Below are 18,156 nucleotides of genomic sequence, written 5' to 3' on the forward strand. Positions count from 1 at the left end.
TCATCATAGGCTTTGATTGTGATCTTGTTACAGGGATCCACTAATTCAATTGCATATCCCAAAGTTGTGACTAATTGTAGAGTACAGATATTCAGGCCTGCTCCATTGTCGATCAAGACTCGATTGATCCTATGCTGGTTGATAAACCCTTCAATATGGAGTGAGGCATTATGAGGTTGCTGGAAGGATGTGTTGTCACTTTCAGAGAAAGTGAGACAAGGTGATGACCTTAGATTTCCAACCATGGCTTGGAACTGATCTATAGTTAGGTTTGCAGGGACTGACGCCTCTTGGAGAGCTTGATCCAAGATTGTTTTATGGGATGGAGATAGGCGCAATAGCTCTAAGATAGATATTAGTGCGAGCATTTTGTCTAACTGTTCCACAAGGTTATATTGCTTTGGGATAGATGGGGTGCCTTATGGAGCTGCTTTTATAGTAATCTTGTTACGACGTGTAACAACATTGCAAGTGGAGCTGAGATTTTTTATGGTTATAGTTGCAATTTGTTCACTAACATCGTATAGGTGATTCACAGTATAATTATATGCAGCTTGCGTATAATTGGTGGTATCTGTGTGTCGCCTTGAAGTGGAAGGATCCCTTTGATCTTGGGATGGAAGTGGATTTTTGAACATAAGATGATCATTGTTTGTTGTTTTTGGGTCATGTCCTTCAATTTCGATTTCACCTCGATCAATAAGATCCTGAATAAGATCTTTCAATCTATGACAATTGCTTGTCGTATGCCCTTTCCCTTGATGAAAATCACAATGTTCAGTATCCCTCCACCATGAAGGTTTGACTTGAGGTTCATAATTTGATGTTTTGGATAAGGTCACTAGATTTTGAGAAACCAACTGACGTAACATTGTTTCGATGGGTTCCCCTAAGGGAGTGTGTGTTCGTTTTGGTTTAAAATTTTGTTGACGTTGTCTAGGTTCCTCTTGAGATGTGTTGCGGCCTTGATTCAGAGGAGCAACCGTGTTATTCTTAGGTGGGGGATTCTGTCCTGCAAATCAAACTACAGGTTGTGCACTTTTGATAGGTCTTGCATCCACAACACCGTCGTTGATGATATTTTTGTTTTTGTTCCAGAAGTTAGGCTTGTCACTATTGAAGTGGGGACGAGGGCACCCTTTGGCTCATTGTAGATTTTGATAAGTCCTTTCTTGATGAGATCCCGCTCACATTTTAAACCTTTGGTGATCATGTCATTGAAAGAATCTGTGTCTTTCACATCTAGTTGAAATTCTATTTCTTCGTTTAAGTTGGAAATAAATATTTCCACTAGTTCTTATTCAGGTAACTGAAGAGAACATCTGCTAGACATTTGACGCTATCGTTACAGAAAGACTGAAAATAGTTCATCTGGTTTTTGTTTAGTGTTACATAGATCAGCCATGGTGATATCACATTCAATGTTGTGTGAGTAATGTGCCAGGAATTTCTGGATGAGTTCTTCAAATGTCCTAATGCCACCTGGTAATCAGGAAAACCATGATGTGGTTGTTCCTCCCAAGCTTTGGGGAAAAAGGCGCATTAGGTACGTATCCTCGCATGCCACTTCGAGGCAAGCTGAATGGAATTCTCGAACATGATCATGAGGATCTCTTTTTCCTCTATACTTTTCGAACTTGGGTGTTTCAAACCCTCGTGGAAAAGGTGGCATATAAAGATTCCTATCAAAGGGATAGGAACAAATGTCATTGAGTGAAAATTGATTAGTTTTCACACCACTATGAAGTTGTTAGGTGAGATTTTCAACTTGTTGCCTCAACATCTCTATTTCATTTGGAGGAGGAGGAGGAGGTGGATTACCTTGATGAAGGTTGTATCTGATGGGATCTCGACCTCTTTCTTCCTTATTGCAACTTTGTTGTTCTGATGCTTGCCTTAGTTGTGCAACATCAAAGTCAAAGGGTAGTTTGGCTCCTTCTTGAGCAAGTCTTAAAAAGTGAGCATCAACATTGCTCCTGAGTATTTCATCAAACAGTCGATTAAAGAGAGGGTTGTGTTGTGCCCTTTCTATTGCCGCAGGAGTAGGAATACTTGGATTTTCATCATTTATGTTTCCTCCCAGGGCTTCTTGGAATTCATTGATATTGTCTTCCTCTTCTTCTTCAATTTCTATTTGTCTTGTTCTAGATCTGGTTTGAGCCATTTTGTTTACAAGTTTTTGTTGAAGCTGGGTGAAAATGATGATGAGTTGTTGATGAAATGAGAGATTTATGTTTGGTTGGGTGTTTTGCATATGGATCTCTAGCACTAAAGGTAGATGTTACCAAAGTTCTTTCTTGATTTTCTTGTTGTGTTTGATTGAAAAAGTTTGGTGTGATAAGGTTCAGAGGGATCTGAGATGTGTTACAGATTCAACTACCTAGTAATGAGAGGATTTACTCAAAGACTAGTTTTAACCTGCGTAGAAATGCCTCTTTAGGATGAGTTTATCCTAGATGTCGAGACACTCTAAAAAGTGATGTATTTGTGTTTGATTCAAGCAATATTGAAATAGAACTTAGGACAAGAACCTCTTAATGTTTTGAGAGTTGAAATGGATTGATGATGTGAATGTGGGAATGGATGAGATGCTAGCTTCAATAAAAACTCTGTGTTACATAGGGGACAAATTCTTCTTCTTCTCTTTCGAGAGCTGGTGGTTCTTCCCGAGCTACGTTATATGTGATGCAAATGTCTGGAAAGAAGTCAGGGTTGATTTTGCCTCCTTCGTTCTTGTGATAACTCAAAGTGCGATATTGCATAAAAGCTCGGCGGTTTAATGACTCTTGATCAAACTCGTTTGATTTCCCTTGAAGATAAAGACGCATGTGACGTAGAAAAGCACTATTAGAGATAAAGATTTGTCTATTAAGATAGAAGAATTTCCTCCTTTTGATAAGAGCCTTTAAGCTCAATGGTCTTTTCTTCAAGTTGATGTGTTGATGAAGATTCTTCTTTCTCAAGATGTGAAGAATGGTCATATAGTTTGATACTTTTGCTGTTTGATTTTGATCCTTTGTTGGTTTCTGAAAAATGTTTGTGTTGGATGAATACTTGTTTTGGAATTGATTTTTTATTTTTCTTTTGACAAGAAAACAAAGCAAGCACATAAACACAAGAATGTTGCCTAAAAAAGGCACAAATAAGTATGGCTCTAGATCAACCCAATCCTTGGACTTTTTATGACCCTTTCCTTTAAATGTTTTTTAGGTGTTTTCCAAAGCCTGAAGTCGGCTCAATTTGCACTGGTCTTGACTCAAAATGAAAACACTTCAAACACTTTTTATCCCTAAGGTCAAATGGCCAGTTGCGATAAGTTCAGCCCACATCTTGATATTTCTTCGACTTTGGTACTACATACCTTATGAATCCCGTCGTGGCAGGTAAGGATGTGATATACTAAGTCTTGCATGAGCATAACAAATAGATGATCCCTGTGATGGGGGAGTCACCACTTTTATCGGGCTACAAGTAACCTTTCAAAAAGCTATGTTTCTATTCAAAGAATTATGTATGGTGAGTGTCTTGGGAGCAAAACCTTCTATGCTCTTGCACTGAATTTATCACAAATATCCTCAATCAATAGAATGGGTGGGCTAGTACTTAAAGGTGTTTAGTATTTTTTGATGTTTTTGGACATAAGTTCATTCTGCAGTGACTCACTTAAGAGCCTTGTAACTTGTGGTGGGCCCATTTGTCCTTTCGACAAGTTCCACTGTAGGAACAGCTATAGCTTTCGCTCTCACCTGATTTCTATAGCGACTCGAAAGATTTACCACGCGAGGTCGTTCTCAAGAGTGATCGATCTCTTGGCAGACCTCTCTTAAAAAGATAAAACTTGAGTGTTACTAACACTTTTTTCTTGCACCTAAGACCACGAAAGCCAAGGGAGAGGATAGTGTGTGTTAGAAGTAGGATCATTCAACAAACTCTTTTTGCACAAGTGTGCCAAACACGAAATGCACTTGTTCTTTTTAACTTGTCATTGCAATGATGTTCTATCTAATTGGAGATGTTGCTCCAACAGTCATGGTGTTCTTTTTATCCTTCAATGGCAAAATGTGTTGTAATCTAGGAATTGGAAATCATGGTCAACTAAATTAAGAGCATGTTTTGCTTGAAGTAAATCGATTTGAGAACAACTTTGACAAATTGGGGATTCTTTTTAACTTGCACAAAATGAAGCGTTGATTGTGAATTTTAGTTTGATGCAAGAAATAAAATTTGCCTTGTACTAATGGTGTCTTCAAGAGCAAAAAGGGTTATAAAATCTGTTTTAAGAACAACACACACACACAAGAGCAAAACGTTAGTGTTAGCCATAAAAGATTATTCTAAACAGGTATATCAAAAGAGATATTAAAAGCATGAGAGAATATTTAACTAGGAAAGTAAATATGATGAGGCATCTCCAAATAGCTCCTAACACGCTCTTAGCTCCTTCTCTTTTGTTCCTCTCCTCTCCAAGTTCCAAACTAGTGTAGCTCTCAACAACTTTTTGCACTATGGATGCTTATGGAGGTTTGAGATTGAAGTATTTACTCTAAATGTGAATAAAAAGCTAATACTAGATGTTATGATGCTAAGATGATTTATTTTAAACCAAGATGACAAGATATTAGTGATTTATGCTAAATGCTCTCTAAAATTCTCTATAACTTAGATGCATACAAGTTTTCAGGATCATGACTATGAATTCTAAATGCTTGAGGATTTGAAAATGAGGAATGTGAGCTCTATTTATAGGAAAAATGGAGCAATGGATGGTTGAGATTGAGTAATCTCAACAAGGGTCAGGATTGAATGATATTCAATCCATGTGAAGGCTTTCAACCCAATCCCAAGATGACAAGTGTCAATGTGAGATAGGTTGAGAGGAGAGGGAATAAGCATTAAATGCTTGACATGACCTGAGAGTTAACTTTGGAGTTAAGGTCAAGGTTGGGTTGAATGAATAAATTATTTATTCAAAAAATAAAGTTTTTATCCAATAGATAAACTCTTGTGCAAAGGCAAAAGGGATAACCATGGTCGAAGCAATAAATGCTTGAGGAGACACATGAGTGCAAGTTGAAATAACCATAAATGGTTATGTAAGAGCCATAAATGGTCATGTAAGAGCCATTAGTGGTTTTGGAAGACTTTGGAGGTTAAATTGTTGAACACACAAAGCATTTAATGTTTTTCAAAGACTTTGAAGTCTTTGAGAAGTGACTTCAAGTTGCTTAGAAATGTGACAATAATTAGGGGATGGATTAGGCTAATTAGGAAGGGGTTAAAAGAATCTAGAAGGGGGTTTTAGGAATGCAAGTGGAATTGGTGGGTGAGGGAAAATATGATTTTTATTTAAAATAAATCAATTTATTTCAATAAATAGATGCAAGTTGCATTTGTAGGAAATGCAAGTGGGGGGGGATTTATGATTTAAATAAATGTTTAATTTAATTTATTTAAAAGAGGAAAGGGGATTAAATTGAATAAATAGGATTTATTCATTTAATTGATTTGTGAATTTGGTTTAATGAATTAATTAAAATAAATTGAATAATTTATTTAATTAATAGGCAAATGTTTGAAGATGCATTAATTAAATATTAATTTAATTAACTGATGGCTAGTGGATTTTTAATCAAATAAATAGCAAATATTCATTTAATTAAAATGGATAGATTTATGTGACTACAGTATGCTTGTCTTCAATCATTCACTTAGAGTCGTAAAGGCAATTTGCTTTAGCCTAGGAGAACTTAACCCTAGTGATTTGTTAGATTTCTAAAGTTGTTTGTGAACAATTTCAAACCAATAATAAATATGATTACCACATTCAAGGTTTCCATAAATAGATGGATGTTACAATTGACTTAAACACATGTTTGTATTTTTTTATTTACACAATCTTCTCCAAGTTGAACTTGAAAGCTAGAGTAAAGCTAGTAACTCATAAATAAGTTTTTAAATAAATATTGACTCAAAATAAAATATTATAATTTATTTTCAAATATTATATTTACTTCAAAGTTTTCAATAAATAAAAAGCATTAACATAAAATTCAGCCTATCACATTTCCTTCATTAAGTCCTATAAAAAAACCCACACATTATTTAGCATAGATTTTCATATTAATGAAGTCATTATGATGCGACCATGGATAAAGAGTCTATCGAAAAATAATATATTCATGTCCTCCAACACACATATAGTAAAAATATTAATAGAATACGCAATTGATATATATTTAGAAGACCGTTTATATATATATATATATATATGTTTCTAAAAGATGTCTTTGGACATGTTTTCTTGTTTGTCAAATGAGAATAGGACACTTGTGCATGGCCTTACACTTGTAGCTCCCTTGTTCTATAAAAGGGAATTCAAGGCCATTTCAAAGGGTTTTGAACTTCATTTTTGGACAGGTAGCTTAGTATTGTCTCAAGTCTAGAGTCTATAGAAGACAATTACAATCTATGGTTGTTTGAATTTGTATAGCAAGATGTCAAAACAAATTATGAATAGCAAAGTAGAAAATATTATAGAATTATCTCCATAATGATATTTACAATATACATGAATATAAATATCAAGGGTATTCTAGACTCATCTTTTCATTTTTTCTGTAATGTGTGATTTGTTTATGGTTTTGTTTCAAGGAAAGAATTAAATGCTTTAAGCAATTCACAGTAAATATGAGTTTCTTTTATGGATCATAAGTAGAATTCTGCAATTTCCATGTTGGGGATTCATTGATGTGATGAATTTATGTAAAGATTCACTAATTTGAGTTAACTTGCTAGATGGATACATTTTCTTGTTGTAATTTGACTTTGTAACCTTGGGATATGCATCGATCAAGTAAGAAGTACATTCATGATTAAGAAACAATCTTCAATATCAAATCCTTTTATTTTCATGTTGTTTAGGGGAAGGTTAGATTATAATTTTGTTGTCAGAGTTAGTGAAAGTTTGATATCCAATAATTAAGCCAATTTATGATAAATCGTGCATTTCCTTGGTATATTTTCATTGATAACACATCTACTTTTCAAAATATTTGAATGAAAGATGATGAAATCTTTAGACATTTTTAAGGGAAACCTCCCTAGGTCCAGTAGAGCCTAAAGAGAAGAAAAAAATTTGTTGATTGGGTCTTGTCAATTGGTCACTAATCCAAAAGCTTGATCATTGAATTTGGCTAACTAATATTTTTTTGGCAGTTAATTTGAACAACCAACACAATGAAAGCATCTTTACATCCATTGAGAGTGTCTCTCTATTTCACCTCATGATAGGGATGCAAAAATCTATAGATGCACTCTTAAACAAGTCCATCCATTCATTGGTGGTACTTCTGAACTCAAATCCAAAACAAGGGTGTTAGCTATAAGTAAGAGAGTAAATAATATTCAAGTTATAAAGTTGTAATAGAAGATAAAAGTAAATAAATGGACAAGTGATGTAATATCCCTTTCCAAAATTTTAATGCAAACTACAATATTCACCAAATAACATGTAATGGGTGAAAAATTAGGGTTTCATCCATTAATGTGGTAAAACCGCTATTTTTTGCTTAGAGACCATCACATTGGGCAAATATGGAATTTGATAGATCTAGCCTTAATAGATCTAAATTCTAATCAGATTCCAAGGGTTTTAGATGTGCCTCTTCTTTCCCTTTGAATTGAATTGATTTGATTAAATATATTGAAATTAGGGTAAATGTGTGTAAACTGAAGCAATTATGCATAAACAATGAGCCACAGTCGTCAAATAGAGCCACAAACCTAGATCTGAGTAGTATGTGAATGTTTAGATTTGTTCTCAAGAGGTTGATTTACATTTCTGGGACCGTGGTGCCGGTCACCCTGGTCCTCCAAACTTTTCGTCATCCAAAAGGGAATATGTTCATCTTTACAAATAATGTTGATCCTGAAAAATTGAAACTCTGTACCTATTCCTTTACATAGTAGAAAAGGGGAAATGGTTGAGAATAGGGGTTTGCCTTAGGTCAAACCTTGCTTTTGGAATTGTCCATGAAATAGAATTGAAATATAAATAAAGTAATGTGATGGAAATGTTTTTATTCTGAGGGAAAGATTGAAATGACTAAAACATTAATGATATACCTTTTAATGAAGTTTTGTTTATCTTCACAAGGAATTAGGATTTCATGTAGATAGTCTTCATAAAATATAGAACATGAATGTCATATCCAATGCTTGAATCTTGACTTTACTTCTACTCCAATGCTTGAAAGAAGTCTGATCACTTGCTCACTTAATGTAATTGAGATCTTGAATTCAAATTATGAATGCTTGATATGAATGTGTGATGTCAAAATGAGAGGGGTAGATCTCCTTTTATACATGCTAGTCGAAAAACAAATTAAGTTTTCAACATGAGCCAAAATGGGATCTAGGTTCCCGCTTAAATCATGTTACCGTTATGAGTGCCCAAAATGGGTCCTTTTGGAGAAGACCATGGTGTTGGGTGCCCTTGTCCTAGACATTAGGGTCCCAGGATCTTGGGGACAGAAATGTAAATTATGAAATTTTTAGTGAGATGCATGGTGTGAGCAAAATTAGGACTTCAATTAGGCCTTAGGGGATGAACACCAAGGTTAGGGCCCAAATGAGGACAATATTGTAAGGGGGTACAATTTAGGATGCTACATAACATAAACACAGTCTTCACCAAATTATATTCAAACTACAATAATTAGTTATACTCAAACACCACAAACAATAATATCCTATAACAAGTGATGAAAACAACATAAACATTAACCAACAAAGTATATATTGACTCATTGTATTATCCTACAAATCTTTGAAGCTCCAATGCATTCCCTGGGTGATAATGATCTAAAAAACCAAAGTGTGTATGTCCTCTAATTGCAATAATTAATGGGTTTCATCCATTTATCATAGTGTCCTATGGGTTTCCATCCACAAAAGTTGACTAAACACAAGTTCCCAAAATATACAATAACATAACCTAGATACCTACAATTGAAAAGTCTTCCCCAACTCTATATGCTACCTATATACAAATTAGACTAGTCAATCAAGACCAAAATTGGTGCCAAGGCCCAAATTCAAACTTCATGTGATACATTTTAAGTTGGCCTATAACATTTCCAATTGAAGGTTTGACTTATTTCTTCCCTCCTATTTTGGCACGAGTTAGACCAACGCCTTGACCCTAGATTCTAGTGTGCCATTGAGTTGGCTCCCTCTTCACGCTCTAGCATGGGTTAAGCAATATCCCCAAACCCTAATCCTTGGCAGTCGTTTGGCAACATTAAGTCAACTCTCTCTTTATGTTTTGGCATGGGTTACACGATATCCCCAAACCTTGATCCTTGAAAGCCATCTAGCAGGCGTCAAGCCTCGACCTCAATCCGCAATCTTTAACAACTCCTTAGCATGATCCTAGCCACAATACCAACCTTTGATCACCAATCTCTTCCTAGCATGGGTTTGGTGGTAGCCTCAACCCCCAACGAAAGGGAACATGACAAGTGCGATACTCATGACAATCTTTGGCTTGCCAAGTGGGATCAATTATCCTTATATACTCCTTTATCATATAAGAAGCATGGAAAATCTAAGGCATTCTAACTACCTCCTCTAAATCCTCATCAATGGCTACTCTTCCACCTCTGCAGCCTCAAAAGTGAAGTCAAAATTGCCACCCTCCTTGCCATCCTATTCACTCACTACATCATAAACCAAGTGACCCCTACCTAATCATAGCTATGATTAACATTATCTTTTTAAAGATTGTATAATATGAGTCCTAGGGGTAAGAGGAATCTACAAGGGCACTACTCATTATGTCTTGGCAACCTCCTAAAGAGATCAATAGTAATGGGGTATTGATGGTAAATAGGTTGGGTAGTTATCATCAAGTTTATGTAGTAATTTTGAAATAGAGTGAATCTCAAGGCCATTCCTACTTGTTGAAGAGCCTGCTCCTTGATGGTAGTATCATATGGCTCTATCACTTGTCCACCTCCCCTCCATGTCAATATACTTGGGTTTATGATGAATTCTCTGTTTGTAAGAGTCAACACTTTTAGTGCAGCCACATCAAAGAGTCTACATTTGTGCCATCCCATGGCTCTAAGGAGTGTAGGAGTATTGGGGCCATTACTCCACCTATTAAATAATTGGTGTCCAACACTACTAGAGCATAGGTGTGTTCTTGCCTCCCAACAAACAAGTAGCAATCAAAACAATCAAGACCTTCCATAAGGGAAAAATGACATGTAAAGGAACAAAGGAAAGCTAAATCCCCAACCTATCTCCTAGACTTTCAAGTCATAGAAAAGATACCCAAGCTAACGTTTCTAGTCCTCATACTCAACCTTAGGAAGTGTAAGACAATCCCCTAAAGGAAAGACGCATAAAATATAGTAGTAGACACCATAAAGAGCAATCATCCACTCTTTTACAACTCTTGGAAACTAGAAGTTTCTCTAGTAAGAATCCCAATAAGTAAGAATGTCACAACAAATGAGGTGAAGATCATACAATAGGGACTCATAGCACTCTCAGTACTATCCTGTGAAGGATGGCCAGGTCTACTTCTGATAGTGCTTGTATGATATATGTGTATCATGCTTGCTCTTTGGTGGCATTCCATCACATGTAGGTGTCTTCTAAAATTCAAAAGCCTTGTTCAACCTTAGAAAAAAACTAAAAATTAAAAATGTCAAACTAAAAAAAGTCCAAAAAGTGTCAAAATAAAAAAACACACAAAAACCAAAATCAAAACTATAAATTAAAAAAAAACTCTGAAAACAATGCAAACACTCAAGTTGTTGATTGTCCCTAGCCAACAAAAGTGACTAAGAAGTTCTTCTGGGTGACTAAGCACCTATACCCCTCAACATAGGTACCTCTATGGGGTGAAAAGGAGTGACCCTACCTATGCCAAAAGAAATCCCCATGGAGTCAAATAAACTAAATTGATTGAAATTCAACAAAATGTAAACATGAAATCATTTCTAATTTGAACAATAGTCTAATGCAACAAACAAAATTGTTTTTGACAAACATTTTCAAGAAAAAATAGTAAAAGATAAAATTGGGGCGAAATAGATTTTTTCTCGTTTTTAACACCTTAGCAACCACATAAGATTGAATAGTTGTCATAATTTCAATCCTTTTGTTGATACCTCTTTGTCAATAGTAAGCTCACATAATTTCATCACATTTTCTATTGTAGCTCCTTTTTTCTCTATCTCTCACAAGCACAATGAAGTTCCAATGAAATACATTTTTGTATATATAAGCTTATCTTTAATTGTTTTGTAGGTTGTTTATGCATATCAAAGAAAGCATCAACATCATCTCCTTAATCGTGTATCAATGGTAGGTGTTGTAATTTTATAGCATCATTTTTCACGATTAGACAAATATTACATGTTTTCATACATTTCATTTGTAAGTCCAAAAGTAGGACATCAACAAGAAGTGTGGGTCCAACATGCTTTTTGTGGGAGATGACATCTACCTTTTATGGAGATTGTGCTCAAAATTATATGGGCCAACAAGTAAGTCCAATGATTGTATGGTAGTCTAGCTCATGACTCATACAATGTCCTTATTTCTTTAAAACTTTGCTTTCTTGATTGAAGTCCTCAAAGAGCTCTTAGAACCATCTGCCATGTATATTTCATCCTTGCTAGAAACATACTTAGCTTGTGCATTTTGCTTCCTTCCTCCAAAACTAGCATTTTGCACCTTCAATTGCAAGGGCATCTAAGAGACCTTTAGGTCACTCAAGTGACCCGTGTTAAGCTACAAGATCACTTAGGTGACTTGCCCTACTAAAATGAATGACCCACTTCTAAGAGGGGTGACACTATTATGTTCGGTTAGTGTGTGAATCTTCTAGTTTTGAAAGTTTCTCCTTTTTTTTGGCCTCTAATTGGTTGTCCCTATGAGTCTTGATGACACGAATTACTCATGTTAACTACCAATCTTTTCCCCTTAACTCGTTGTCATTTATCCTTTGATTCTTAGTTCCATTTCCTATATACATAATAGAGCCAAGAAGCATAAGGAAATTGAAGAGAAGAAGTGTAACACATAGAGAAGAAATAATTTGGCTACCTCTACATGATTTTGTTAGAAGTTCTACATTGTTTCCTCTAAGAATAGAATCATCTTTAGAAGTTTACAAGCCACTTTGCAAACCTAAACATCCGATCTTTCATAACCAAGCTCTAGCCTCCCCCATAGTACAAGAATCTTATAAAGCTTCCACAACTTCCAAGTAATGCCCAATCTTTGCATCATTGGATCTATTATTGCCTCCTGCAACTTTCTTCTTTTTTCCCACCTCTTGCTACCTTCTTTGCTTTCCTTGGGATTTTAGGGTTTCTTTTGATCTATTCTCATGTAGGTGGTATCACAATGGTCTATTCATTGGTGCTTCAGCCCAAGCATTTGGGTTTGTATCTCTATCGCCCTACCCCAATATTAGCTACTTGTTAACCTTAAGCCTTGAATCCTAATATAATTTCCCTTAGCACAAATGATATCAAACATCTTTATATTTTGATCCCCACTTCATCCTCACCATCTACTTTTAGACTTCCAAGATTTAGTGTCATCCAATTCTTGTAACACTTGACATTGAGCATGTTGCTTTCTCGATCCTTGATTCTTAAACAGTTCTCAATCTCTCTTTTCTTTCTATGCTATAGTGTTAGATATTTTTTACTCCAATCCCTAGTCCCTCTTCCTTTAGTAGTGAGTGTCCCTTTTCTCTATTCTCAACCACTTTCATTACTATGCTTACATGTTTTAGACTTCTCATCCCCTTCTTTGTAAATTATATTAGGTACTTCGTAGCCTTGATCCTCATACCCCACTCTTATGGCAAATGATATCTCATTTCTCAACAACCTAAACCTCATCATTCCCTTCCTCTTCTCAAGCCTTTGAGATTGATAATGCTTACCTACCTACTAGTATTCATTTTATAGGATCTTGATTCGCCATCTCCCACTGCTTCTTTCTACATTCCCCAAGCATATGTAATTTCCTTTCCCCCTTTACTTAATACTGGTGCACTCCAAGCCATGACTCATGATCCTCCTTGGCATACCAATATGTAATTCAACAAGATCCAAATAAGTAGGTTTGCAATTTTTTTTTACCTCTATGCATTGTTCATACATGATTTTTTTGTCAATCATTGATGCTTATGCACATTGCTCCACCTATCTCCCCTACAGTGTGTAGCAAATGATTACTGCTTGAAGGCGACAAAAATGAACCCTTGAACACCATTTGACTCCATAAAGCCACAAATTCAAATGTAAAGATAGGTGCAAAGAGCAAAGATGAGTATAATTAGCTCAATCACCTTAAATTTAGAAACATGTTGCCACAAGTCTATAAATAGGTCCCATACTACTTTCTAAATGTGGGAAGAACATTTTAACCACCCTTACTCAGCCAACACCAAATACAAGGTGGATTTCTTGCAAATGGATGTGCTAGTGCATTGAGTGCCTTGACCACTGAAGAAATTATGCAACCCCTGCTTAGACAAACATAATGTAAGAGTAACACACTACACTTAAACTATAATCACTTACAAAACCCAAAATAGCTTTACGCAAGAGAGTACCAAGAAATAAATGCTGGATTATAGGATGTAATAATGATTCAATGATACATAATATACAAGAGAGAACTTGCTTTTATATAGGCAAGGTGAAGATATATGACAACATAGGATTATGGCATGAGACATAAAAAGTAAATAACCTAAAAGTGCCCTAAATAAGATTAATGAAGTGTGACTAGAACTTAGATGGGAACTAGTTAGGCAATATACCTCATTCATAGCAACCACCCCTAAGTGCAATTTAAGGAAGAACAAACAAATAAGAGGATGCAAAAATGGGTCTTGACAACAAAGCCATGTTAAGTACTAATGAAAAAAAAAACCTATCGTAAATGAAATAAAGAACAAAATCCAATAGAAAAAATGCCTCTTCAAACAAAATGTATGCAAACAAAACATGTACAAGTGATGGAAGGACTCAAGATTATACAAACATGCTTAACAGAATCAAGTACATTTTTTTTTGAATTACTGTAAAATCCTGTTCAACAAATTTTTTGTATTGTTCTTATTGGATGCATGCTTAACAGAAGTCACATTACAATATTATACGAAAGAGTACAGTTGCAGCCTTAACAAGTTAAACCATAAATATGTACAATTATCATATGCTAACATGTTGTATTATGTGTTTCTAAATCAATAAAAACAACCAAAGTAAGAAGACTGGCCTGTTTCTTTTATATTTCTTTTCAAATAAATAGCTCAAATATATCCCTGCTGTTAACACACAATTCTTGAAAACAGAACTATCATACTGTTCGTCACTCTGGAGTTGAGTCTTGCAAAAATATCTGTCTTCCTCGTGCACGGGAACATCTGTCTCTTAGAAACTTAATATAACAAAGAAGACAAACCTATTCTTGAGGAAGTTCTAGTTAAATGATTCTGATGTTAATTCCGAGAGAAAACAAAAGTAGTGAGACAATAACAAATCCTTTTGTATGAATTGAGAAAACTTCACATGATTATTGTACTCTATAAGATTTGGGTTGTAGATTACAGAATATATGTTATATATCTTGATTATATCTCAAGGTTTTAGTAGGAGCATGATCACTGTACACAGCCTATTAGATTATGTATTTAGACAGATTGAGTAGAGTTTATTGTAGTACCTCCTAAGCAGGAAAAAAATCAGTGACCGCCTGTGTAATTATACCTCGTGTATTTTGCTGAGTATATTAATTTATAAAATTTCTAGGGTTCATCTTCAAAAGAGTATCCTGAGGGCGGAAATAGTTTTAAAAGAAATGGCAAAAAGATTACGTATTATTATCATTTCATGTCCCCACTTATGTTTAAAATGAAAGATAAGTAGCAATAATGACATTAATGGAATACTCCCCAGTCAAATGTAGACTTCACTTGACCAAACTCAGAGAGAGGAGAAAAGGAGACAGCAAATCAAGTTGGATCCATGGGGGATTGCATTGCATTGAATTATTACAGAAAAAATCAAAGCTTTGTCTCATGGGCATGGATTTGCATTAAACCACTGCCTTTTCCGCATACCAATGGGGAAAGGGTAAATGATTTTTAAAATATTAAATATTTTTCAGTTTAAATATTTTTCAATTTTCATTATAATCCATCAATCAGAAGTAAGGATATAGTTAATCCAAATGTTTTTGGATTAGATTGTGTAGAGATTTTTTTCAAACGTTTTGGATTACACTTGATTTATTACTGGGATGATAGTAGAGAGCACAAAGATATAAAAATGAGTTGTTGCAGACCAAGAACAACTAAAAAAGGAGAGGGGAAGAGAGAGATGGGTCAAAGGCTATATGACGGTCAAGCATCAAGAAAGGAAAAGAACAAAAACAAACCAAATATATGATTTCTGATATCATTAAGGTAGCATTATTCATTATAGATTGTAGAAATCTGATATTATTAAGAAGTATTGTGAATATAAAGAATTGATTTCTCAATTTGCACTCAAACAAAATAGCATGCATCAAATCACATAAGTGATGACACATTTGTTCTCTGCGAGTTGTATTTTTATATAGCAAAGCAATGAATGCTGGGATTACAATTTATTGACCAATTCAATTCTTTTAACTTTGAACCATAGTGCAATGAAATCCGATTTCATGCCATATGGTAGAAAATACTTGCTGATTTATACATCTGAGAATGAATTGCATGTCAACCAATTAAAATAATTAGAAAAGCAGAACCTACCTTTGTGTGGCCTGCCTTGGCTTTCTATGAAGAAAGCTATCCTTCGAAGTATAAGGACGTGTTGCCACAGAATGTGTCTATATGATCTGAAAGAAAGGTATAGTTGCTTACACTCAAAGATCTAGAATAGCAACCTTCAGTACTCCGATACCTGTATGTCTCTTGGGTGCTTCCCAACCCACTTCTGACTAAGTTATTCTGAACAAAAATATAGCCCTCTGAATTCTGAGTATTATTTAAGGAGCTGAAAAAACTATTCGTTGGGGCAACAATGGAGATATCCATATTGAAGCCATTTGAGAAGTTTGCCGTCTCAAGAGTGGTGTCATTACCTTTGTCCACCACAGCAAAATACATATATATGCAAAAAGAACTATCAACTTGAGTAGATAATAGCATCCCTGTGGGCGCCTTAAGTATAGCACCACTTGTGGCCATAATACTTTGCTCCACTGTCTGTGCGTCTCCATTGTTTCCAAAAGTCATTGAATTTATATACTTATATTCTTGTGAAATGTGAGTAGTTATATTTCCCTGAGATGATTCTACCCAGCCAGAGTGGGAAATCTTCCTGTTGGCAGATGTAACAAACGATCCATCCAGGCCTTCAAAGTTTGATTCAACATTGATCTTTAAAGGGGGCGCCTCATATTCAGTTAATTTTCCATTTGTTCTTGCACTATTTTTATCAAGCCACAAGTGCAAATTTGCATCCACAAACCACACACTGAGAGCATTGGTCACGGTCAAGCTGAACTTGTGCTCTTCTCCATCTAGCAATCTTCCCAAAAATGGCGTCATTTCTATTTCATAGCTAGGGAGAATAAAAGACCCAATACCAGAAACAGGACGCCAGAATAGTGGATTAATCCCTCCTGTATAAACTACAGGAAAAGGCCACACAGCACCAACCACTATATCATCTACCGAAGCCACTACCTCTCTAAAAGACCCATTACCTGCTGTGTTGGTCAAATGGTTAGCTTCAATATACACATTAGGAGGATTAGCGTACCAGGACTCATCATCTGAATGGAATGAAACATAAATCTCCAGAACTGCCCTGTATGCATTAGGTGGTATGCGCAATGACTTCCCCTGGACATCTGATGCATTTTGTATTTGGAACCAGGCACCTGCACTCTGTGAGTAGGGCAAGGAAATTGGCATAATCGAATCTGCATACCCATAATGATGCAAGCCCATCTCCTCCTCTTCATAAAAATGGAATGTTATATTGACATGATAAACCCCCGTATAGGTATCATCTATTAAATTGGCAAGCTTCACTTCAAGAATCTGAGGGCTCTTCAACATTGGGGAGTACTTAGTTATGTCCTTGAGAATAGTCCATTCAATTCCTGTCTTTGTGGGCTCTGCAGTACACGTCCTGAGGATCTCCACGCCACTCAACCATACCCCTGCAATTCTATCGAACTGTCTTCCTTTACATGTTGCCTTCCACTCCATAACCACTTTACTCCATCTGTCAGGGCACCATTTAGGGGGATTGTACTCCACTATCACTGGAGGTTTTCCTATTGTGTGCCCAAAATCATATTGTAAAACATGGATAGAGCAAGGCCTCTCTTTGGGAAGTTCAATGGGTTTTGTAACCTCAAAAAATACCAATGGGGGGATTTCTTTTCGAGATTGCGTTTGACTAACCTGGTATGAGAATCCTTCAGTTTGGGGATGAATTTGGTCCGAGATCTCCCTTTGCCTTCCAAGATTCACCATTGAATGAACTTCACTGGCCATCACTACCATCATCACAATCATTTTCCACCATTGTAGATGAACCTCCATTCTGAACATTATCTAACCAAGTACACGATCTGATTAATCTCCTGATATGAATTAACTCAATACTCCTGTCGTTTCATACCAGCCGGCAGACTCCATGTAATTTCTATCGAAAATAAAAACTGTTAGGCACAATCCATTCGTGTTTTTCTTTGAATGAAAGAAAGAATTATTAAAAATGAGAGAGATTTGTCTTCGAAGATGATGTGAATCCCCATTTACTGGGTGAGGATAATGACTGATACCAATTATGCAGAGAAATAAAATTGTAAAAATTTAGGGCTCACCTACTTTTAAGAGTAAAATTGTGTGTAAAGTTGATTTTTAGGGGGCATTAAAAAGGCAAAAGGAAAAAAAGACAAGAAAAGTTTACTTTTCTTTTTAGTGGCTTTCATGAATTTCACATAGGGAAGGGGTTCAGCTCACTATGTTCTAATGATTGTTCACTCCTTGTTCAATTCATTAATAAATTTCATATTTATCAATAGTATGTCACTTGTAGAATT

At 35.5% G+C, this 18,156-nt stretch overlaps 1 protein-coding gene across 1 annotated transcript; it reads right to left on the reverse strand.

Moving 5' to 3' along the window:
- Positions 1-15,549: 15,549 nt before the first annotated feature.
- On the reverse strand, positions 15,550-17,949 carry LOC131027334 (peptide-N4-(N-acetyl-beta-glucosaminyl)asparagine amidase A). The gene has a single exon (XM_057957356.2). The coding sequence runs from the start codon at positions 17,660-17,662 to the stop codon at positions 15,881-15,883; it is 1,782 nt and encodes a 593-aa protein (XP_057813339.2). The 5' UTR covers positions 17,663-17,949; the 3' UTR covers positions 15,550-15,880.
- Between the last annotated feature and the right edge of the window lie 207 nt (positions 17,950-18,156).

This window comes from Cryptomeria japonica, chromosome 3 (genome assembly GCF_030272615.1).
Source record: "Cryptomeria japonica chromosome 3, Sugi_1.0, whole genome shotgun sequence".
NCBI classification, from domain to species: Eukaryota; Viridiplantae; Streptophyta; class Pinopsida; order Cupressales; family Cupressaceae; genus Cryptomeria; species Cryptomeria japonica.